The sequence below is a fragment of the Pan troglodytes genome, chromosome 7 (assembly GCF_028858775.2).
Source record: "Pan troglodytes isolate AG18354 chromosome 7, NHGRI_mPanTro3-v2.0_pri, whole genome shotgun sequence".
Lineage (NCBI taxonomy): Eukaryota > Metazoa > Chordata > Mammalia > Primates > Hominidae > Pan > Pan troglodytes.
The window spans coordinates 73,219,756-73,244,833 of NC_072405.2; the positions used below are offsets into that span (position 1 = coordinate 73,219,756).

Below are 25,078 nucleotides of genomic sequence, written 5' to 3' on the forward strand. Positions count from 1 at the left end.
CGCCTCCCACCAAATGACCCAGGAAATCAGGAACTTTGCACCAGAAGACCCACCATGTCCTATTTTCAACATCCTGAACATCAGAAAGGGACACACACTTCTTTGTAAAAAATACCAATTATGACCGTGTCATATTTTACATCTTGCTTTTAAACTTAATTATGTATCAGAAATGGTTTCCCAGGTCAGTGTATATATAGATATACCACATTTTCTTTTTATAATAGCTTTTTATGGAATGGAGGCATCATAACTTATTTAATCATTTGCTTACTAAAGAACATTTAGGTTTTCATATTTTCTGCCATTTAAGAAAATCTTCATACATATATCTATATGTACTCATGCCATTCTTTCTGTAGGGTGGATTTTTAGATGTTGGACTCCAAATCACCATCCCTCAGTTTTTGTACTAATTTTTACCACAACCATTTTCATTATAATTCCACATATATTTTTAAAATTTGGCCTATTTTTAAAACTACCTTAATTCATATTTTCTTTTTATTAATGATCTTGAACATCTTTTTATCCATTGTTTGGACAATTATTTTTTTTCTGCTAATTGCCAGATTAAATTATTTTTCTATTTTTGTGCAAGAGTTTCTTGTTGTTTGGTAGAAGCTCTTTGTATGTTTGATGTGTTTCTTTTCCCCCAGTTGGTCATTTGTCCTTCAACTTTCTTTGTGGTATTTTTCTTCAAAGAACAGAAATTGTAATTGTTTTGTGTGTACTTAAATGTGACATCCTTTTCCTGTGTGACTCCTTGGGTTTTGTCTTGCTTAGAAAGCCTTTCCACTCTAAGTCTATAAAAACTGTCTCTATAAAAATAGTAATGTATGGATTCATTACTTAAAATGTATATCTCAATCCACACAGAACTGATTTAACTTTGATTTTAGTAAATGAACAAAATTTAAGTAGAAATTATCCTCAAGCACTTGCAGAATAATGAAACCTGGGTCAATAAATAGCTGAGATTTAAAAAGAAAAAATAATTCAGACAAACCTGATTACCTTTCTTGATAAAAAAAAAACTAAATTAGTGGAGGGAGAGCAAGATGTGTAATAAATTTAGACCTTTGACATACAGTGTCTCCATCAATCTTTCATAGAAAAATTAATTCAAATTGGCTTCTTCAAGGTGAACACTGTCATCTGAATTGAAAACTGCCTGATAGATCATAAACAACGAAAATAATAATAGCATTGATGCATCTAGCCATAGGGAAGAAGAAACAAATATCACACTAAGATCAATGATAGATCTGGATTCACAAAGCTTTTATATTAATAATCTGGAAAGAATAAAGATAAATGAAGTAATTATTCATTTAAGAAATGTCACTAAACGAAAAAGTGCACTCTACACACCTGAACGCATTATAATAGAAGATTGCTGTGAAGGATAGAACCCTAGTAGGATATCCAAATAATAACTGACTTGGAGCCAACCCCATGATCATTTCTCTATACACATAAAGTTAGTTCAGTCAATTCACACTTATGGTGACCACTGTGTAACAGACTAGAGACAAATGCATTCAGTTTAAGACTCTGAAGGAAGAGCAATAGGGATACTCCTAGCCAGAGAAAGGTGAGGCAGTGGTGGGTGAGGGCACTGTGGATGTGGAAATAAAAGTCAAAACAGCTATGGCTCCTACTCCCATGACCCTCAGACATGGCCCAAGCAAGGGAAGATGCTCTAAAATCTGCCACTACCTGAAAGTTGTGATAGAAAAAGTAAATAAATTACAAACCAACAATGATAATGAAAGGTGACTGAACTGGTTTAGATGAAATACAAAAAAAGCATGATAAAGTGTTGATGCTAAATTCACATATAATTTTAGTGTTTACACAGTGCTTTCCCGTAGTCTTATTTGATTAATACCCTCAGGTACCCTGAAGTAGTCAGGAAAAGTGTGATTAATAGATTCATTCTCCTCCCGAGGCTAAGTAGAACCAAAGAAATTGCCCAAGATTACATACTCTGCTGGGGGTCTTTTATTTCTACTATACCTACTCCAACCATTTAAAGCAATTCACAGAGAAGTGCAATCAGGTTTGGAAATATGTAAAAATTGTACCTCAAAAACTTTTTTATAAAAGAAAAGCAAACAGTATCTTTATTAGACAAATAATTTCCACATTCAGTAAACACATGAAATACATTATTTGGCCTCAAGTCGACATACTTACTTTTCCTCTGCCTGCCTTCCTTTCATCCTTCCTTTATTCCTTCCCCTGCCCTTTTCCCCCATGAGCATTCTTCTTGAAAACATGGGATGCAACTCAAGCGAGCAAGAATGTTTAAGTACATGTATTGCAAAACAATCTTTCTGGGAAAATCTCAACTTTTCATCCATGGAGGGAGTGGGAGATTTTTTTTTTCTCACAAGTACCTAAAGCCCAGAAGGCTCTTAAATTACTTTTAAGATTAACTTTAATGCCTCCATGCCACCCACGTGATAATGTCCATTCTCCATGTGGGCACCGTACTGCAATAGACAGGCAGCTTGGTTTGTCTGCCAACACCATTGGAAGCAAATGATGCCTGCCTTCAGGTAACTGGATGAAACATTTCATTAGAGAAATGTTATTTGTATGTTAAGACACTCTTGTCATGATTCCTTGCAGCTGTTGATTTCCTTTTCACAAGACTTATTACTGTGTAAATACAGCACATGCATATATAGGTATACATATATATATACACGCGTGTGTGTGCGCGCGTGTGTGTATTTCCCTCGTGGACAATTCAATCAGTACAGTTTTCAGCCAAATGAAATAAAAAGCCAAGTTAAATATTTCTTAAACATAAGTTAAAATGATGATGTGTAACAATACTGCATTGCTAGAATAGATCAAATGATCTCATCAAAGATGTTTGAGAAGATATCAAACGTATCCATGTTAAATTTCAAAATTTAACTGTGAAAAGCTCTCTAGATAACCATCTGTTTATCTAGTTCCTACTATATATAATCAACTTTCTTTCAAACAGGAACTCTTACATTGACAGAATAAATGAGTCCAAATATTTGGCTTAATAGATCTTCACTTTAATTAATCAGATAAAATGAATCTTTCAACTGAAGTAAAGTTTACACTTGTCTGTTTGATCTACAATTTTGAAGGATATTCATAATATTTTGTACACTACAAAAGGCATATCTACTTTTATTTTTATTTCAAGCAGCTGGCCTGTGTATACAATCATAGAGGAGAAATGTTTTTAATAGGGATATCATCTCTAAATTTTAGTGTGTTTCAATCTTATTTATAAAAGGGAGAAAAGCTTGAAAGAATACTTCAGAAACATTTTAATAGAAAAGTATTAAGTATTTATGATTCTATTATGTGCATTAAACTTTTGGAAAATAATTTAACTTCAGATGATATTTCAGGATCAGAATGTCTGAATAATGTTAACACATTTTTGTCATGATGTCTTAACATTAAGACAGTAAGACATTCTGTAAGATTGCATGATGAGAAGACTTAGATAAAGTGAGAAGTTATTGAGACAATGGGGCTAAAGTATTTATTAATGTTGACTAGTAAAATACAATGAGGATCTAGAAGATTTTATGTCTCCATAGATCACCACATCCTATTATTCTTTTTCTACCATATATGGTAAAATCATTCACAAAAAGTAAAACAGGGAACTGTTTTGTAAAATTATGTATTTATGATAAATTATAGAATCATATCTTATAAATTCACAGCATAAGCGTCTGAATCTATAAAATACATGTATGTATAAATATACAAACTTCTATTTACAAATAATTAGCTTCCAGGATTGTGTCTAATAACTTTTAATGATAATAAATGTCCATGTCAGATCATATTTTGTAATCATAATCAACCTATCACTGAAATAATTTTTGAGGCGTTTCTCATATTTGAGTATTTCATAGTCAGCATTTCAGTATTGTCATCCATCGCTATATTCTCCTCATTACCAGGAGATGGCGCTGTGGGTTTTAAATCGCAAAGCTAAATATTCCCAAAGCCGCGCTGAAATTTTCAGTTTCTTTCTTTCCTTAATTTGTGCACGCCAGGCAATGCCTAACAGTGTTTACCATTTTTTCCTCGAACAAGTTTAATCTTTAAAATTTTTTCAAATGTTTAATATTCTGTGATGATAAGATTCCAGGGGAGAGACGGGTGTGACACAAATAAGCATAACAGCCCCCTAGGGAGGACAACTGAATGAAGGAGTTGTCCCAAGTAGGCGAGGCGGTTATGAATTCCTCATAAACTCTTTTCACTAGTTTTGCTCTACCTCCACCCGCATGTCCTACATTGTTGTCTGAGGTTTCAGCAGTGATAATGCAGGCGCTAAGTTATTCGCTCACTGTACGGTCCCCCTGGCCTTCAAAGTCGCCAAAGTGGGGAAAGACCACGCAGGAGCCAGGTGAGACCCTCGCGGTGGGCTCGGGGACCTGTGTGTGCACCTGGCGCTGAGAAGGCTGCCTCCCGGGGCTCAGGGTTTGTCTTCAAGGTCTGTTCAAATTTAGGCTAACTCGTCCCCAAACAGTAGTGAGGACCAATATCTTTTCTGTAAAATAGATACAGACAAGGAAAATCTTTTCGAAAGAACGCTATATGAACAAGTTTCAACTTTTCCACAGTCGAAATTTTTGGAATTGCCAAGCAACTTGGAAAGACTAGCAAGACGGAGGGCCCTTGGCTCACTGCCAGGAATGCGCCAGCTCGCGCTAGTCCCCCAGCGTCGTCACCCTCGCTGTCCTCCTCCTCATGAGCCCACACATGTGGACCCAGTCTCTCTGAAGTGAGCTTTGTAGGACTCGGCGGCGAAGGGGATGAGAAAATACAGATGACAAAACGACGCCGAAAGGCTTGACCTCTGGGGCTAATCTCTCTGCCTCCGAGTAGATCCCGTGCTCCCAAATCCGGCGGGGGCGCAGTATGGTGAACCCCACACCTAGCTCCCTCAGCTGCGCGGGTTTCAAGCTGACCCAGGCGCCACCAGGCAGCCCCGAGTGGGCGAGTCAAGTGCAACTTCAAGGTCAATGTGCCTCTGACTGGGGCCTGGAGAGCTGCCAAGAATGCTGCGCTTGGAGCGCTGAGGTCGCGCCCCGCTACTGCGCCTTGGACCCCGCAGTGGAGGGCGCTGAGACCGCACCCCCCTCCCCGGGCAGTTTTCAGGAGAGGGTCCAGCTGGGGTCTCCGCGGTGGGGACCAGAAACGATATTCCGGGTTGGATTCTTCCTCGGCTGGGGAAGCACAGCTGGCGGAGAATTCCCACGGCTCTCAGTGGATTCGCTTTTCCAGAGCTGTTCTCAAGCAAAGTTGTCATTTTTGCCAAACTTTGTTTTTACTTTTTAGACTGTTCTGAAAGAGATAAATTGAAAAACACAGAGAGACAATTTTCCTTCTCAGAAGATACACATAGCTACCCAAATTCAGACTTGTGACTTTTCAAAGTAGTGAAGTAATAAAGTATTTATCAGTACTATAAAAATAACAAAGAGGAACTTCTGGCTTTACTCTTTAGAGTAGATTATGTTCCATTCTGATTTTACTTGGGTTCCTATCTCAAATTTCAAGCAAATATCAAGATGATCAGTAAGAAATTTAAATAGTACCTAGAAATTAGTTTGGTCTGCAGCTCAATGCACTAATTTCAATGCGGTGCTGCCTGCTGAATATTTTTAACTCCTTTCAAAGCAGTAGGTGTATTCCCTCCCGCAGTAACAAAACGATATTCATCTTTACACAAGGTGCTCTGGCGTTTATAATTTGGTATCCAACACCCGGCCGAGAATGTTCCCTTTCCTGATGCTTTGGCCAACCGGCCTCGATAAGCCAACCAGCCCAGAGCCAGGGGTGCTGGGCTGGGTGTTCCTCGGGGATGGCGCCCACTGCCCGCTTGGTCCCTGGAGTGTCCCGAGCTGCCTCCCATACCCCTGCTGCGGACAGAGTGGGGGCAGTCCTCTGCCTCTGTTTCCCAACTGCTTTGGTAACTCAGTGACTCTCTGTGAAACTGCAGAGTCAGAGGACTTCCCTTCCGTAGTTTTCATTCTAAGCGGTCATCTGGGAGTCAGAAGATTTCGCCGTGGCCTGATTTCCCACCCTTTCTGCCCGCGCAAGCCGAAAGCGCTCATGTTGGCTTTTCCTTTGCCACTTTTCCAACTTGCCAGTTCCATCAGGAGCCCGGATCCTTGCCCAGCTTCTTGGCAGAGCCAAGTTCGAGCGCACAGATTTCCCGAGCTCCAGCGGCCAGGGGGCACTGTGTGAGCGGCTGACGTCACCCCTCCGCCCGGCCGAAACCAGGCGGCGGGATCCCACAAAGTTGAGGAGAGGGAGCCGAGGCCGTGACTTAGGGCTGGCGACGATTAAACCAAGTAACGAGACACCGGGCAGATGTGTTTTCATTGCCCTGTAAGATAAATGCAGTGTTAAGTGCCTGACAACTTCCCAGAAGCAATCAGCAAAAGTTTACGAGTGCATAAACCTCAAAGACCATTCCCTAACGGTTGTTATAAGGCCGGTATTTAGAGCTTCCATAAATTCTTCGGCCGTTTCCCAAAGCAAAGTTTTCAGCGACTATTAAGCAGCCACCTCCTCCGGGAAGACTAGGGGGATTTTCTTGAATTACAAAAGGAAGAGGCTTTTGGCTCCTACCGAGTAAAATGAAGTTGTGCAAAAGTTTGTTCCAGAAGCTTGGATGGCCAGGGAGAGGAGGGAGGTGGCAGGAGGTCGTGGAGATGGGGTCGGGAAGGGCCACGAGATGCGCTCAAGTGTTTGTTGCCTAAGGGCGAAAGACAAAGGTCCTGCGAAGATCCTGGGTCTAGCTGAGCTGGCAGGGCCTTTGCCGCCCTCAGTGTCGCCCCTGCTCTGCCATCCCGGCTCTGCCGCTCACAGCCCCGCATGGCGCCCCCCACCAGTCCCTGACATGATCGATCCTTCGCCCTTCAAATGTCCACTTCGGGCCGGCAAGAATCCTGGCGCCCCGCAGAAGGTGGCAGCCCACAAAAAGGGCAAGCTGGCTGGAGAACTAAGTCAGACATTGTGAGATGTGTCCCCACCCTGCCCAGAGCCACGACCGGGCCAGCCTCCGCCCTCCCGAAAGTGACCCAAGGACTTTGATAAGTTAGTGTCATGCATACACGACCCACCTATAAATAGAGAGAACCTTTGTTTATGATCCCAGTGAAAACAAAGCTGCTAACTGAAAAACAATAACACTAGCGTGTCTTTAGCTTCCTAAAGGGAGAGGTTAACAGCTGCGAACGCCGGGGTAGGGACGGTGGGAGGAGTGCGGTGAGCGAGGGGCTGCCCTGCATGTAAACAGCCTCGGGGTCCCAGACGAGACACGTGGGACCGCTCAAGCCTGCAGAACCCCCGGTCTCGGTCCCAGGCACAAGAGCCTCCCGTAGCCCCGCCTGATCTTTCTCAGTCTTTAGGTTCCAGGACATCCAAAGGAGCGTAGGTAACCGACGTCTACGTAGTATTTCTGTCCCCGGAAGACTGGATCTCAGGGAATTATTATGGAAGATACTGCTGGGCCCCTTTCATCCTTTCCAGGTGAAAATACAGACATTTTTGTGTCGCCCTCACCCTTCCTTTATGAAATAAGGTGCCCAACTGTTCTGATATTACCATTCAAAAACAGGTTCTGTGGCGAACCTCATTTGTGAATCTATTACAGAGATTAATAGATTATTTCTCCTTTTTCAACTAATTCTCAGTGGGGAAATTTAACCATATGGTAAGGAGAGAATTAGAATTTCATCACATTAGAGCAAAATGTAATGAAAAGAGTCCAACACCTGGGGCCAACTCCGAAAGCCACAATTAAAAGGTTTTTAATGAAACCAGAGAAACCAAAAATTGCATAGTCTTCAGTACTTCTGCCATATAAGAAAGAGTTATTGGAAGGTGTTGGGAAATATTGTTTTTACTTATGTCATAAGGATGAAAACCAGCTGCTAAATACCATGTGTACCCAGAGACCGAACTCAGGAGTGAGAGGACCGCGTGTACCAGTGCCCATCCGGAGAGGAGCACTTGTTTTTACATTCTCCCTTCCGGAACCCTCCAAGAACAACCGAGGCTGATCCAGATGTCCTTAAATGGCTTCCGGGTAAATAAATATGCATAAATGCCTCACTTCGTGTGGGAGCGGATTTGACTCCTGGTGAAGTTGACTCTTTTGAAGCAATCAGATTTTCATCTTAAGGAAAGTTTGAGAAACCGGTTTGTTTGTTTGTTTGTTTCCTGTTTAGGAAATTGTGTACTTCACAATTACCATCACTGTAACAGTTATTTGGAGACCACTGCAAAATCACTCCCACCCCACCTTAAAAAAAATGGGCTGCATGATCACTTGCTCTTCATTTTGCTTTTTTCTTTCTTTTTTTCCAATCTGGGTAGGAAATGGGCAGTGGCGGGTGTGGAAATGAGGCAGAGTGTTCGGGGGGACGACTGCTTTGCTCTCTGACCAGCTGAAAACCTAGAGTGAATTTTGGGCAAGCCAGCTGGGACACCACCTTCTCTCAGAAAGTCCCATCCCCAAATCCAGACCAGTCATTCTACGAACAGGGGTGGAGTATAATTCTCGCCCGGAAGGGTAATTTAGCACAAGCTCAGACAGCAGTGGCGAGGGAAGGGCAGTGGGGGGTGGGGTGCGGTGGGTGGGGGCGTCTGCTTTCCACAGGACTCCCAGGCTTCGCCGCCGATCTACAATTTGCTGAAGGAGCAAAGAACATCCTCGGCTCTAAGTAGGGCTTTTAGTGTGCTCATTGATGAGTGAAAGTCGCCACACATGTCAAGCTAAAGGCAGTTGTTGGGTTACTAACAGGACCCAGCGCCTTGCAAACATATGCGCTAAGCTGTGTATACAGATGGCAGGCAGAATAATGGAGCAGGCGCCTTTTATAAAGCTCTAGCTGCTGCCTGTCTTCAGACCTGGGAAATGAAACTATTCAGACTTGCGGCCAGATAGCGCCTGCGATTGTTTGTTACCGTTTTAATCCTATTAATTAAAACGTTAACCTGATTGGGTAGAAAGCGCTGTCCCAACAGGCGAGTCTTCTTCATAATAACCTACTCAGAGATAATGATGTAAAAGACTCCCCCGTCTGTGGCGGCGGCTGGTTGATGGGTCCGGAAATCTCTTGAAGGTGAATCCAAGCAAGATAAACGGTGCGGAGAGGAGGCGCGGGGCTGGGCTCAGAGCGGCGGCGGCGGCGGCGGCGGCTCCACTCCCTCCGCGCCCACCCTCCCACCATGCGGGGCCGCGGCCCATGGTGAGCCCCAGCAGCCAGCACCATCGGCTGGAGACGAAGAAGAAGAAGAAGAGGAGGCGGCGAGCGCGGGGGAAGGCGAAAAAGAAAAAGAAAGAAGGGGAGAGGGCTCCCGGCAGCACCAGGACCGACGCGCGCACCAGCTCCGGAGCCCAGCTCGCGCGCGTCTGTGGGGCCGCCTGACTCCGGGGCCGAGGCGGCGGCGGCGGCAGCGGGCGCGGCGGCCCGGGCTGCGCGCCGGCGCGGGACCATGGAGCGCGGGATGCACCTTGGTGCAGCGGCCGCCGGCGAGGACGACCTCTTCCTGCACAAGAGCCTGAGCGCCTCCACCGCCAAGCGCTTGGAAGCGGCTTTCCGCTCCACGCCCCCGGGCATGGACCTGTCCCTGGCGCCGCCGCCTCGGGAACGCCCGGCGTCCTCCTCCTCGTCGCCCCTGGGCTGCTTCGAGCCGGCTGACCCCGAGGGGGCAGGGCTGCTGTTGCCGCCGCCTGGAGGAGGAGGCGGCGGCGGCGGCGCGGGAAGTGGCGGCGGCGGCGGCGGGGTGGGTGTCCCCGGGCTGCTAGTAGGTTCAGTCGGCGTTGGGGGCGACCCTAGCCTAAGCAGCCTGCCGGCCGGGGCCGCCCTTTGCCTCAAGTACGGCGAAAGCGCGAGCCGGGGCTCGGTGGCCGAGAGCAGCGGCGGCGAGCAGAGCCCCGACGACGACAGCGACGGTCGCTGCGAGCTCGTGCTGCGGGCCGGAGTAGCCGACCCGCGGGCCTCCCCGGGAGCGGGAGGTGGTGGCGCGAAGGCAGCCGAGGGCTGCTCCAATGCCCACCTCCACGGCGGCGCCAGCGTCCCCCCGGGGGGCCTGGGCGGCGGCGGCGGCGGGGGTAGCAGCAGCGGTAGCAGTGGCGGCGGTGGCGGTAGCGGCAGCGGCAGCGGCGGCAGCAGCAGCAGCAGCAAGAAATCCAAAGAGCAAAAGGCGCTGCGGCTTAACATCAATGCCCGAGAGCGCCGGCGGATGCACGACCTGAACGACGCGCTGGACGAGCTGCGCGCGGTGATCCCCTACGCGCACAGCCCCTCGGTGCGAAAGCTCTCCAAGATCGCCACGCTGCTGCTCGCCAAGAACTACATCCTCATGCAGGCGCAGGCCCTGGAGGAGATGCGGCGCCTAGTCGCCTACCTCAACCAGGGCCAGGCCATCTCGGCTGCCTCCCTGCCCAGCTCGGCGGCTGCAGCGGCAGCAGCTGCTGCCCTGCACCCGGCGCTCGGCGCCTACGAGCAGGCAGCCGGCTACCCGTTCAGCGCCGGACTGCCCCCGGCTGCCTCCTGCCCGGAGAAGTGCGCCCTGTTTAACAGCGTCTCCTCCAGCCTCTGCAAACAGTGCACGGAGAAGCCTTAAACACACCCCCGAAAAACACAAGACCGACCCAAAATCTAGAGGAAAGCGAAAAGCTGCTCCCCACCCCCTTTATTTTGGTCCTCTCGTAGTTGTGAAACACTTGCAGAGCAAACAAAGCAGAGGCAAGAACTGAGGAGAAGTATCAGAGACAAACGGGACTTTTAGCCTTGACATCCCCAGAATCTCGGTCTTTGGGGTGGGGAGGGAGGGAGGAGGGAGGTGGAGTTGGGATGGAGTATGGATGTCTTTTTTTTTCTCAGAAAAGTGGCAACTTTGGTGGCAGCCTAGACCGCGAGGAAGTGGAATCTTCCTTAAAGGTGAAAAATAAGTTGAGAAGTAGTGCTTGGTTATTAAGCCTGGAGAGTGTTTGAATGGCAAAATACTAATCCTACTAATAATTGTGGATTTGGCTAGTGCTGAGGGGGAGAGGAGGAGTTAGGGGTTGGGTAGCATGAGAGATGGAATATTCATTCATTCAGACAAATCAGAAAGGGCACTTGAAAATAAATTTTGATTCTGAGCCAGGAGAAAAACTTGAAATGTTGACTTAAGTGAGGGGGAAATAAAACCCAGAGAGAGAGAGAGAGAGCGAGAGAGAGAGACATGTTACTATGAAAGACTTGTATTTTTTATTGTCTCTGAACTTTAATCCTGTGAAAATGCTCAAAGTTTTGGCGAGAGTGATATAAAAAAACTGACTGTGGCTGAAAGAATTGCATTTAAAAATATTTATGTGCACCTTGTTACTTTCTACTCTGCAATGATGTATTAACAATTCATGGTATTTATTTGTTATTCTTCAATGACCCTTCCACATCAACAGTATTTATCATGTGTTAAAGTCATGGGTCTTATGTGCAGATTTTTTTAATGCCTCTAAAATTGTTTTATAGATTACTTATACTGTGTGCCAAGTGTTTAAAGGTTTATTTGCCAACAAGTATGAAGAGAAATATTGATGTATCTGAGCTGCTTAGGTTTATGAAAGGTCACCTGGATATTTTCAGTTGCATCATCCCTGTATTTAAATTGAGCTTTAATAAATTGCTTCAGTCCAAAAATTACAGGAAAGGTGTATTCTTAATTGATGAATGAATTGATCTCTTTTTTGAAAGGGGACTCCTTTACATTCCAAAAGGGAAAAACATCACAGCAATAGTTGCTATACGTAAGAACATGCTAAGCAAATATTTTTCCAGGCTGTGCTGTGCATTTTTAAAAGGTCTAATTTAATTGCTTTTAATATATATGTACATATATGTTATTTTAACTGTGGAGAATTATTTAAGTTAAACGACTGGTTTGATTTGCCTATGGTGTGAAATCCTTTGTTATTTTTCTAAAAAAATAAAATTTAAAAAGAAAGAAAACTAAGGAAGAACAAGAAGCTATTTACCCAAAGTGAGCTTTCAGTTTTAGTTTTGCATGGCTGTTTGACTGCCTTTCCGCCCTATGAAAATCAAGAAAATCTTTTTTAAAAATGGAGTCCTGCTATTTTCCACTCCTTGCAGATAATACAAATTCAGTTTGTCAGGTTGGATGGTGAGTTGGGAGCTGTGATGGATCTGTTGGCGGGTTTTGGATGTGTAAAGAATGATATATATATTAAATAGGTCAATCAGACTATGACAGCTATGTACGACCATTTGTATGTGTATCTATGTCAGAAAGAATCTTTATTAAAATATTTTGATCAAACATTTTATTATGCTGTGCTTTGTGGAAGAAGCAATCACCTCTCTTCTGTGTTACTCTTTGCTTGAAAGGTAACAAAAAAGAAAGGAGTTTCAGAGAAGGTGGAACTAAAGTTTTTGCAGGGATGCACAATTAGAAGTAGCCCTAATTTACTTGTTTACTTGTTACAAGGAGGAGAGATGAATGGGGTCAGTGGTGAAACCCAGAAGAGATTCCAAGTTTCTGGCTACTGGCATGAACTTTGAAGGCCACATTCTCCCTGGAAATCTTTTTCCACTTGTATGGCATTGTTAACCATGCCAGGGCCCGTCAAAGAGAGTAAAGTTTCTTAAGAGTTTGTCATCAAAATTTCTACCTCCAAATGCGTGAAGGGCAAGGAAAAAAAATGGACTCGGATTCTCTGAGCGCTGATTTCACTGTGGCTTTCTACTTTTTTGTGATAAAAAGGATTAACTTGAATCATATAAGCATACACAATGCCCATAGAGATGATCAGAACTTTACTAGTGTTGCTTGATGATGAGATTTTTAGGTTCCATGTTTGGATTGATTTAGGCTTTGATTCTGTTAAAGAATGACTGTCGAGACTTGTATTTTGACCTTTATATTGCCCTCAAATATAGAAGGTGTGATTTTTTACTGTGGCACAGGTTGCAGAGATAGTAGTGGTGGTGGTGCAGAAGTTAGATGTTTCCTCTGTACCCAGTATGCTAAATGCATTTTTTTCTATACAGCCTCTGCTCATAAAGATATCCCTAAATGCCATCAAACTTAGTGGGGGGTGAGGAAGGATATTTTCTGCTCCACTTGCCATCAAAAAAGATTAATCAGAACTTGTAACTTTTCAGAAAACATAACAGCAAAGGGCCTTGAAGCTGGAGCCCTCCCAGACTGGGAGTGAGGGCAGAAGGAGGGAGGAGACCAGGGCAGCCCCCAGGCAGGAGCCGACCCGTCTCTCAGCATTTACCAGACAAAGCCTGGGTGCGTCTAATTATGATTATTAAAACAATTTCCATGACGATGTCTAATATTATGTTAATTTGAAAACAACTGTGTATGAAAACTGTCGACTATAATACCTAAATTCATTTAATGAAACACATCGTTAAGGCAATTAAACCTCCTGGATGTGATTAAGAAACATAATTACGACACTGTTCTGCGCTATAATTGGGTGTCTTTAATCAAGGGGTAAAGTGATCAGCAACACAGCCATTAGTTTGTATTGTTCTGGCCCTGCTGTCCATCATTCTGATTAGGAATTAACCACAGCCACCACCAGTCAGATTTTTTTTTTCCTTTTGCATATTAACATTGTAGGGGACACATTTGCTGCAAGATTTAATGCTTAATATTTCTCATTATTAGAAGGCCTTCTTGAAATACTTCCTTTGCAACCTTTGTACTGTTCAACTATTATTAAAAATTGTACAGAAGAACACATCTTGAACTTTAGGGAAAAAATAAAGAAATGAGAATCCTCCTCTCTTTAACCACTCAGCTTTCAATCTTAGTTCTGAAGGAGACTTGGATGGGGGTGGGGATAGGAAGATATTGAGAATAAGTTCAAATGTCACATGAATAGGCATAATTATTTAATGTATTAGGCTTATTAACATTTGTTTTCATTTTGATAATTTTAGACAAATCAACCCTCTTTCCAAACCTAGGAATTGGCCAGCCTGTGGTTTTAGCAATTAAAATGGGACATCTGAAAGAAACAGGAGAGGAGTTTTCTGTGGTTTACTTAGGTGATCCTCCCTGCCCTAACTCCAACCTTTCTAAAGGGTTTTCAGCAGCAGCTCTAAGAAAAGGAAGCCAGTGATTGGAGGGACAACACTTTCCACTCCTGATAAAGCCCTAGAGCTACTTTCTTTCTGGGGTCTGAGCCCTGAGTTTTGGCCTAGTCTGAAGAGTTAGCCCACACACCATTGACCCCAGCTGTCTGTCCAGCATGGAGCGCACAGGTCGGAAATGGGGGACTGAGCACCAGGGGAATCAGTGTGGTCTTGCAAAAGTCTCCTTGGGTTAGAGCAGACAGCCTGGTTCCTAAGACTGCAGCATGTGCCAGAGTGCAAGGGTATCTTGGCCACCCCTGAGCTTGCTCTGGCATCCACCACGCCTTGGGGTGCTTCTCTCAGGCACACCCATCCCGCCAGTCCGATCTCTCTGCTGGTGTTCCTTACAGAGCTGAGAGTGGACAGATGAGGCCAAGCAAAAACTGAGTCCCACTGGCTTTTTATTCTCACTTAGGGTCCCGTCGCCAGCTTGACAATGGGGACCAACAGAAGGGTTAGCTTTGCGTGTACGACTGCAGGACCAGCAAATGATCATCTTCGATAGAGCTCTCTAGTTACCCCTGCTTCTCCCTCCCTATGGTATGTGTTTGTGTGTGTGTGTGTGTGTGTGTGTGTGTGTGTGTGTGCTTGTGTGCGCGCGCGCGCGCGCGCACCCGCACGCGGTCTGCAATGCCCTCACCAGTCCCCGCAGCTGGGCAACCCCTCCAAGACCGTGTGTTACGCTTAAATTCCTCTCCCTCCTATCGTACCCACCATTCATCCTTACAGCAGGGAGGCCGAGACTCACAGAATTCCCTTCTCCACCAACTCGCACTCTTGGTCTAGCACGCGGAAACCGAACCTTTCTACGCGGCCCGACCTTGCGATTGCTCCAGCATGAGTGGCATTGACTTTTCCAATGTAATGACTTATGAAAGATATAATCATGTGTTAAATTGAATCCTCCGTTTAACTGTTAATGGTGTGCTCTGGGCACATTTACGTATTAGATGCTATGGTAACTAATTACCACTAGAAAAAAGGATAATACACTTCCCAGACTTTGAAAAATAATCATGAGTTCACTTCCCGGCTCGCAGCACATCGTGGCGGCCTTGCCGGGAGGAGCGATGAAACGAGTGGAAACCCGAAAGTGTGCTCATGGAATGCAGGAGGTAATGAATCCTGGTCAGGTGAGACTACTTAGTCAAACCTTTAATGAAAACGTGATTCAGATGGAAAGGAGGAGGGGGAGGGAACAACTACACAAAGGTGCCTTTAAACAAAATTAAATTGCAAAACCTGACTATCAGAAACATGAATAGGTTTTCTTTCAGTTAAAATGCAGGTAAGACTAAATTATCCACGTGCCAAGCAACTTTACATCAATTAACATTTTTTTGTTGTGTGGGCAAAGTAAATGAGCCCGGCTCCTGCGCTCTCTGTATTGGCATATACAACTTGAAAGTCTCTGGATTTGCCAAGCCAATGAGCTGCAGGTTTATTTAAATTCGGCCTTTTAAATCAAACTTTAGACACAGTAGATGGAAGGAGGGAAAGAGAAGGAAAAACAAGGAGTCAGTAACTTCAGTTTAACAGTAAAAACAACTCTTACGGTGAGAGTCTTTTTTGCCCGGCAAATCTCTGGCTCTTCTGATCGACTGGTGTTTAGAACCAAGGTTCCAGTAAACAGGGCTGGGTAGGATAACGAGGAGAGTGTTTGTGCTGGGACCTGGCAGGACTGGAGGAGGAAAGGAGCCGCCTTCCAGCAGGTCCAGCAGCCCTAGGTTGCAAACACACCAAATGACGTCCACGCAGCACTCGCGCCCACCGCGCTGTTTTTGCTTGCGCAGTGCTCCCGAAGGGATTCGGGATCCGCATCCGAAGAGCACCCCTTCTCTCAGGACTTCCCCTGGGACCGACGTTTCCAGTCACCCCTGCGGGCGCAATTGTCCTTCAACCGCCAAGCTCCTTGGGACAAAAAGAGAACTTCAGGGGCTCTGCCTCAAACTGTCCTTCGAGGGTGGCTCGAGGATCGGGTTGTCCCCTGTATGGCAGCAGGCATGTGGGTTCACACGCAGCTGCCAGGCTTGTAAGAGGCACCCCGCAGCCGCACCAAACCCGAAGCATCCGCGAAAGCGCCCCGGTTTTAAACCCCAAAGAGCTGCTCGCTTCCTCACGCAGCAGGGAAACTCTGCTCGCTTTCCCTGAGGTTAGATTTGTGTTAAATTCTACTAATTTTTCTAAATTACTCGTCTTAACAAATCCAGGAGACTGTTTCTTAACTATTGCAAAATTATCAAGTATACTAGAATGTGTGTGTGAATTTTCCTTCTTTCTCTTCTCCACTTTTCTCTAATTTAGGCAGTACAGAAGTACAGATTTGAGAGCTCTGAAAGAGAAATGAATGGGTTGGGAAGGTTAGACTGCAGAGGAAAAGAGGATTTGGCAGTTATCAATCCTCACCATCCCCAACCCCACTACATATATGATGGACAAGGCTCACAAGTCACCACCATGCTTGGATGGGGAGTTGGCTTTAATTATGCACAATGTGTTATTCTCCTTCTCAGCTTGGGAAAGAGTTAATTCTTTCCCAAAGACCATAGTTGCCCTTGTCTCCTCAACCTGATTCAGAGATGCAATAAAATATGAAGCAAATTTATGGTCTGTTTCAAGCATTTTATTGCTGTATTTTTAAATTCATATATGCACATAATAGAACTATGATCTGTGAATAATTTGAAATGCTATAGAAGAATGATACATTTTAGATAAAACATAACCATATCTTTATATAAATTGTCTGAGATTAAAATAAAAAAGAAAAATAGATTTCTAATGTGGACCAAACCGAAAAACTAATGACAGCCATAAACTGCTAACCACCCATAAATTAACATCTTCATCAAATGCTAAAATGGTATCACTGGTTATATAAAGCAATTACTATTTCTCCTTATAAGTTTTAGAATAAAGTTCAGAGATATTTAAAGGATCCGTTATTTACATATGTTTCTCAATCTTAAAGATTTCATTTTTTTATTAGGAGGATGGTTGCATCTCAAATCTCCTGTTAACAGAGGTGTTTAGAGATGAGAATTTAAATTTAAACATAAAAATGTTTCATGGCCTAACCTCATTTTATACATTTATCCTGCTCTGGCAATTACTGAAGAACTTGGTGTAAGGATTTCTCTGTTACATATCCTTACCCACTTTTTGAAAAGAGATAAACAATCTCTGATTATGAGAGAGACTCAGTTTTTGTACCTAACTAGTCAAAATAATAAATCATGCATTGTCCAATCAAGTAAGTACAGCTACCTTTGCCATGTGCAGTCCATTTCTGCAGTAGTACTATGGTCAAAATTCAGATGCCAGGCTGACTGAGTCGCTGCTCTCCATCTAAGATTTTGATGAAAGGAAATGATTTTCCTAAGCAGGCCTCCACAGAAATGTGAAGAGTTGGGAAAGAAGAAAGGATATCTATCTATTAAATGCCTGATGTATCGGGAAGCAGGGTCAGTTAATACCTGCGTCTAAATAACTTACTTTAATTTCCTTTGGAGAAGCATCAGGCATACATCTCTTTAAAGTGTAGATTTCTTAAGAGAGTGAACTTAAGTAAAATCTGTAATTATTCAACAAAGTAAGCTCCTTTAAAAGTTTACAAAATTATGGTTTATGAAAGCAAAACAATTATTTGGCCTATGGAAGATGTGGGTAGCTCACACACTCAAACTATCCCTGCTCCTCTGTTGGATTTACAGCATGTTGTCCCGTGGAGTAGTTGATGTGGACGATTATCCTCAAAGATCAAGAATTAACTAAGATCTTGAACTGGTTAAGTTCTAGGACCACTCCTTAATTTAATTTTCTGCAAGCATTGTTTAGTCCAAGTACCTCCTCCTTAAAAAATAAAAACTGTTTGTAACTTTTCTTTAAGTCTAAATTTAGTTCAAAATAAAAAGTTTTTTTTAAATGTGTAATTGCTCAGTATGAAGGAAGTACTACCACATGTATAGTTTTTACTTATAAAACATTCAATGATTACAAATACTTTTAACGGTATTCCATTTGACGTAGAAAACAAATACATTTATAAAACTTTAAATAAACTCATTAGTCCTTAGAATTATGGAATTGAAGTAATTTCATTCAAACCTTAATTTTAATATAAAAAACAAAAGCATTTATTAAAAAGTTTGGTATCTATCAGGCAATAATGACACACATTTTTTGGTAACTACGATGGCTAGTTCTTAGAAATAAAAGTTATGTGTAGTAAATATTCTCTTGCACACAAATAAGAATCTCCAACTAATATGTTTCATATTTAGAAATGTTTAAATTTGACTCAATGATGAATCATTAGATAGTAATACCTTTACCTGTTATTTCCATTCCTCTAGTTTCTCCTGTGAGCACAGTTTGCTGTAAGGGAAGTAAAATACTTCATGATTATATCTCTGAACATTTACTTTTTGTGTAGTCTGTGATACATCATGTCTCTCCTTATAAAAGTAATCAACAGTAAATAATTAACAATAAACAATTAACAGTAAACAGTATCAAGCACTTTTCAAAAAAAAAAAAAAAAACAGCACAGCCATTGGGCATTTTTTTATCCTGAAAAGAAAATACACATTATTATTCACATGATCATTGCTAATTCTGGAAGGTTCTGCAAATCTAGAATACAGTTGAAAACAAAAGATAATTATTTCACAGTTTACCTATTTAGTGACATAATTTATCCCAGTTGGTAAATAAACAATACTGAGCTGACTAGTTCAAATGAACAGAACACCTTCTAGCCAACTTCTCACGGAGTCTCAGGCCAGTCCCTGTAAAATGTTAGTGACTCACACCAGTGTCTCTGAGAAAAGCCCAGTGTCCCAGGAAAATACTGTACGTAGGGTTACTAAAAACCCACATTTCATTTTTATCACCACCATTCTGTAGTATATGCTTTATTTACAATTTATTTTAGTTTTATGAACAAATAGAATACTGTCCAAATATTACCCAGCTTTATTCATTATCTGTGGTAAAGAGAAGAGATCTGCTGAAGACAAAGATTACATCTGCTGAAAACTCTCTCCCATTTATTGTGCTTATACTTCTGTCCACACTAATAGTGATTATTAAGAATTGTAACCTAGCAAGGTCAGCCTGCCTAGAATAAACATTTTAAAACTTAGTGATTTTTTTTGAGTTTGTTATTTTACAAATAAATAATAAGTTAAAATATATTGAAACATACTCTGAAATAGTTAATATACTTTCAGGAGAGCATCAGATGATAAGAATATATGTGTACGGGGGCAAGAAATGGAGATGAGGAGATATTCAGAGAGCAAAACTATTTTCCAAATAATTTTCTTTTGTAATCAAATCTTCTGTTATCCAACATATTCCTAGTAGGACAATAAAGAGACATAATCAGTCATCTGTGCTTTAAAAGTTAATTTATTAAATTTTTGTTGTACATAAAAGAACATTAAGTATTAGACTTGCAAAGCACTTGCATTTCTTATCTGACATCTTTTAAGACAATTTGATTCATTGTAAATCCACATATATGTCATTTTAAAATCAAAGATAATATTAAACAAATAATTTCAGAAAATTGTTTTAATAATATACAGCACTCCTCTTTCTAAAAATATTTTAAAACATAAGTATTGACAAATTATAACCTATTTTAAATTGTGTAGTTTTTCATGTATTAAATTTATTTTACTCTAGCAAGTAGTATAAACAAAATAAACATTTAAGCCAAAAAGTTCAAACATCAATGATCACTGATTTAGATAAACAAATGAAGTAGAGTAATAATTACTTTAGATAAATACTAAAGAGTTTTATGTGATCATTCATTATAATTTAAAATAGTGCTACAGAGAATGTCATCTTGGCTTGCTAACTTTTTCTTAATTCAATATGTTAATATGAGTATCTAATTATGCAATACAAGTAAATAATAGTTTGCAAGATTGGCAAATTTAATAGGTTAAAAAGTGCACATTCTAAGGGCATGTAATTCCTGTTCACATAATTATTTCCATTCTTTTATACTAGGATCAAACACTAGATAAATGTTGTGCTTTGGTCTTTGAACAGTTTTAAACTTCTACTGTTAAGTTAGAAGTCGCTTGCAGAAAATTACCCAAATTATTTTTATGATAAAATAAGCATTAAAAATGTAGATTTTCAGTATGGAAGCTCCTTTGCCTTAGACTTGTGACCCAAAACTTAATTATAAAATGGAGATGAAGTAAGGAAGTATGCCAGGAAAGCCAAAACAAGGCAGATAAAAGTTTTCTTCTAGGTTGCTTATAAGCATGCCTGATTTAGTGATAGGTAGCTTTTTCTTAACCACTTCAGGGCTTTAGTTTCTGCTAACTGAGTGTTTCATTACTGTTGGTCATTGATATAAAACAATATTTTGGGTATTAATTATTTATTTCTTTTAATTCAAAACTTAGGTGAAGCTATAAAAATGAAAAGATGGGGGCAGGCGCGGTGGCTCATGTCTGTAACCCCAGCACTTAGGGAGTCCGAGGCGGGTGGATCACCTGAGGTCTGGAGTTCGAGACCAGCCTGATCAACATGGTGAAACCTTGTCTCTACTAAAAATACAAAAGTCGGTCAGGCATAGTGGTGGGTGCCTGTAGTCCCAGCTACTCGGAGGGCTGAGACAAGGGAATTGCTTGAACCCAGGAAGTGGAGGTTGCAGTGAGGTGAGATCACGCCACTGGACTCCAGCCTGGGTGACAGAGCAAGACTCCATCTAAAAAAAAAAAAAAAAAGGATGGGATTTTACAATATATAATACAGTTTTTAAAAATTCTAAGCCTCAATGACTATATTTGGTTTTAATTACTTTATCATATTATCAAAATACCTGTTGTATATATTTTTATTGTGTATAATTATACATAGTGATTTCTCATTACAGACCATTACTTTGGAATGACTGATGGAAGGCTAGTTAGAACTAGTGATAAATCAGAATTTTAAAATAGTTTTAAAGAGATGAATTTATCACTTACAACTGCATTTATAATAAATTAGTTGCCTACGTATTGTTTTCCCTAACAAATAGTATGTTCTTGAAGGGGAAGGGCAATCCAGTGTCTAGCATCAATCATATCTAGAACAGAGAAAATGCTCAATAAATGTTTGGTTGAATAAATGAATAATGAATTAACAAATGACTATAAAAAATGATTCCCTTGAACAATACACAAGAGCAATTTTTTAAAGGCACAACATTGTTGAAGTATCTTCATTAAACTTTGCATTGGTATACTGCATTATACCATAAATCCATACACGTTACTGTGTTTAATCGTTACAATGAACTCTGATGTCAAAGGGCCTTATTATTTTATTTTTCAAATGAGGACGCTGAAGCTCTGAGAGGGAAATTGTTTAATAATAAGCCAGTTATGTCACAGCCAGAATCTGCATCTTTTAACTGATTTGTCCAGGACATGTTTTTCTATTTGTAAATACTATTTAGTTACTGGATTTAAGACTGTCACAAGATTCTCAATGTTTTGTTTTGGTTCTACTATTCATTCCTTTTATGTCATCTTTTCTCAACCATTTCATTTATTCTTACTTTCCATTTCTAAATTCCTGTACACATTTCCAGTTATAAAATAAGCAGAAATTGGAATGGAATAATTTCCTGTGTTCTCTGTGCCTTAACATCACAAAAGTGTACCACTAAGTTGAATTTAAAACTATGGAACTTCCACTTTAGGCAACATGGCGAACTAGACGTCCAAGTACGAAAAGGACAGAGTATGCTTTGTGGTGGACTAAAGGCTAGGGCCCAGGGTGTGTGTGTGTGTGTGTGTGTGTGTGTGTGTAATCCAAGGCCTTTGCATGAAGCCAAGAACTTGCAGAAACAACATACTCAGTAGGTGAACTAGAAAGAAACTGTGCTCCACAGAGCAAAACTGTCAGTATATTTGCCTATCTCAGTCTTAACTCCGGGTAAAAATAAACAAAAAAATGAACCCCCAAATGTGTCCCCTGTCTATTCCTAATAAAATGGTTGCATTCTACCTGATTTAGGGCTAGAAACCACAATACCTATGTAGCGTTCCCTCCCCACTCCCAGATAATCAAGCTGAAATTTTAAGGTGATCTGAGTTTGGTAGTAGTATCAGCAGTCTGACAAATGCGAATACAAATTCTCTCTTGAGGAATGAACTTTAAATCTAGGTCCAAAGATTTTTCAGAGATAAAAATCCAAGGAACATGGGCTCAGTAAACAAGCCATTCCTGGTAACAGTGACAGCAAAACACATAAACTACAGAATTAGATCCACAAAACACCAATGATTTGGAAATATCAGATACAGAATCTAAAATGTTTGCTTCATACAGTTGAAGAAATGAAAAAGGATGTTGAGTTTATAACAAAGGTACAAGATATTATAAAAAATAACCAGCATATATGAAGAACAAAAGGGAATCGTAAAACTGAAAAATGTAATGATTGAACTTAGCAAACTCAGTGGAATGGAAAACCTGAAGGTTAACAAGCTGGAGACTGACACTCTGACTCAAAATCAACCTTGGAGACCCTACAGAATGGAGAGGATTGGATGGATCTGAGGATGGGACATAACAAATTTAGAACATCTTAGGAAGAATTAAAGTTATCATGGACTAAATGTGTGTATGTGGGGGGTGGGTGGTGGGGCTTGGGGACAAGGCTTTTAGCGGCCCTGGGCTGAGATGGTTAGGCACAGTAGTGTGAGGATAGGTGATGGAAAAGCTTTTAAGTTCTGCTTTGGCCTCTGTCCCACAATAACTGTCCCACTGACAGTGTCCATCACTGGGTAACTAGATCATTAAAACATAATGTGTGCACATTATGGATTGCTGTGCAGCAGTTAGAAGCAATAGATTAAATATAGTAGTATACTATGTATATACTACAGAAATATGAATATATTCTTTAAAATCACAGAGCTTCATAAGAAAATTAGGAAGACTATAACTTACAGAAAATAGGTACTCAAGATAATATATGTTACATGAAAACATACACATACCAAGATATGCATCAAACACATTAGAATATTTGCCTATGATATTAGGAAGGGGTATGAAAGTGGGTATTAGGGACAAAACAGAATAAGTAAATAAAGCCAGAGGGACCTTATTAGAACCAATTATAATTGTGTATCATGAACTAAAGAGTATAAGGAGAATGATCACTCAACTCGATGAACCTGGAGTTAAAACAAAAAGAAGGAAAAAACAAACTCAGTGGATGAGTTGGAGAGATTAGATATACTGTTCAAAGAAGAAACTGGAAGAGACATCTAAAGAAATTACGTGGAGTGTAAGTTAGAGATACAAAGTGTGGTGAGAAAAGATCAAAGGATGTATGTAGAGTGAGAGGATCTAATGTAGAGTGTGAGAACAGTAATATTCACAGAGAGAATGGCTGAGAAGATTCCATACTTGATGGGAGACACCTGTGCTCAGACTCAAGAAGCAGCAGAACGTGCAAGCATGAGAAACAGAAACTAAGAACATCAAAGACAAAGAGGACACGTTAAAGTAGTCAGAGAGAAGAGACAGACTACCTATTGAGTAATTAAACTCACTAATGGCTATCCGCCCAATAACAACAATGGATGCCTTAAGAACGGGCAATATCTTCAAAGTGCTGTGAGGAAATAACTGTCAATCTAGATTTGTGCATCCAGCAAAACCATCTTTCAAGAAGGAGAGTAAAAATAAAGACACCCTAAATCAAGCAAAAATAGAATTTGCACCAGCAGACCTTCACTGAAGGAACATTCAGAACATGTACTTCAGGAAGGATAAAATAAATGCTAGACTGTCTTATTTACTTATTAAGAATGTAAATATTTTGTAATGTTATTTTTAAAGTCAGTTTCCTTTTCCCAAAACAGTAGCAAATTTCTGAAATATTAGAAGTTCCAATTAACGAAGCATGAATTAACTGGACTTTATTACCTGCCTTGCCTGCTTATATATTGCATCATCATTTATATCAGATGCCAATCATGTGGTACTCTGATATTAGAATCTTTGAATCACTGGGCTTGGTGGTACATGCCTGTAGTCCAGGTTCCCAAGGGACCAAGGCGGGAGGATCACTTGAGGTCAGGATTTGAGACCAGCCTGGGCAACACAGCCAGATATTCTCTCAATTGAAAAAAAATCTTTGAATTATTGACACAATGCTGCATGTGTCATATGAAATTACACTGCATTACATGATGTTGTAATTCAAAATAGAACACATGAACTCCAAATCCAAAAGGTGAGACATCAAAACCAAACACTATATCTAGCTTCTCAGTTTATATATATGAAAGCATTTAGGAAAGGGTTAATTGCAATATTTGCATAACCTGTATAGTTTATACTAAAGCCAAATGATATAATCAATGCTGTAATTATTTCAACATTTGCTCCCATAATAAACCTAATACTAATGTCTAGGGCAATTTCTGAATATATAATAGGTTCTGTGTTTTCTTATACATTAAATCTTATCAGTATCTAACTTGAACATGAAAGGTCTTATGTAACCAGAAATTTTGTTCTATTGAGCCATAGTATACAAAGTAATAAGAAACATTTATGCATGATTAAATATTGAAGTGAAGTTGAAGCATTTAATCTACTGCGAAACTCATTTAATGCACACATACCCTGGAAATATAGGTATTATTGATATTATACTTGAAGGGAACATTTTCATCCAGTGTAACGCATGGAAATTCAATTTCCTTCTTCTGTGAGAATTTGGAATTTGTTAGACTGTGTCCATTTCCAGCACAATTTTCTAGTAGTTCAAAGTGTAATTTTACATATTAGAGAACAATTTGAGTGATTTAAATTCCACAGTGCCCAATCTA

At 41.1% G+C, this 25,078-nt stretch overlaps 2 protein-coding genes across 4 annotated transcripts; one reads left to right on the forward strand and one right to left on the reverse strand.

Moving 5' to 3' along the window:
- Positions 1-3,043: 3,043 nt before the first annotated feature.
- Positions 3,044-8,087, reverse strand: LOC134810880 (uncharacterized). Of its 3 annotated transcripts, none has more exons than XR_010159600.1 (3): positions 6,664-7,059; positions 5,944-6,418; positions 3,044-5,370 (listed from the first exon to the last, which is right to left on the reverse strand). XR_010159600.1 is itself a non-coding variant. In XM_063817152.1 (3 exons), the coding sequence occupies exons 1-3, from the start codon at positions 6,909-6,911 to the stop codon at positions 5,354-5,356; spliced, it is 507 nt and encodes a 168-aa protein (XP_063673222.1). In that variant the 5' UTR covers positions 6,912-8,087; the 3' UTR covers positions 3,044-5,353. The 3 variants fall into 3 exon arrangements, 2 of the variants coding, with proteins under 2 accessions (XP_063673222.1, XP_063673221.1); XM_063817152.1 differs by having other exon boundaries at positions 6,177-6,418; positions 6,664-8,087; XM_063817151.1 differs by having other exon boundaries at positions 3,676-5,370; positions 6,112-6,418; positions 6,664-7,082.
- Positions 8,088-8,390: 303 nt separating this feature from the next.
- BHLHE22 (basic helix-loop-helix family member e22) lies at positions 8,391-12,369 on the forward strand. Its single transcript, XM_009455459.5, has one exon. The coding sequence runs from the start codon at positions 9,538-9,540 to the stop codon at positions 10,669-10,671; it is 1,134 nt and encodes a 377-aa protein (XP_009453734.2). The 5' UTR covers positions 8,391-9,537; the 3' UTR covers positions 10,672-12,369.
- The last annotated feature ends 12,709 nt before the right edge of the window (positions 12,370-25,078 follow it).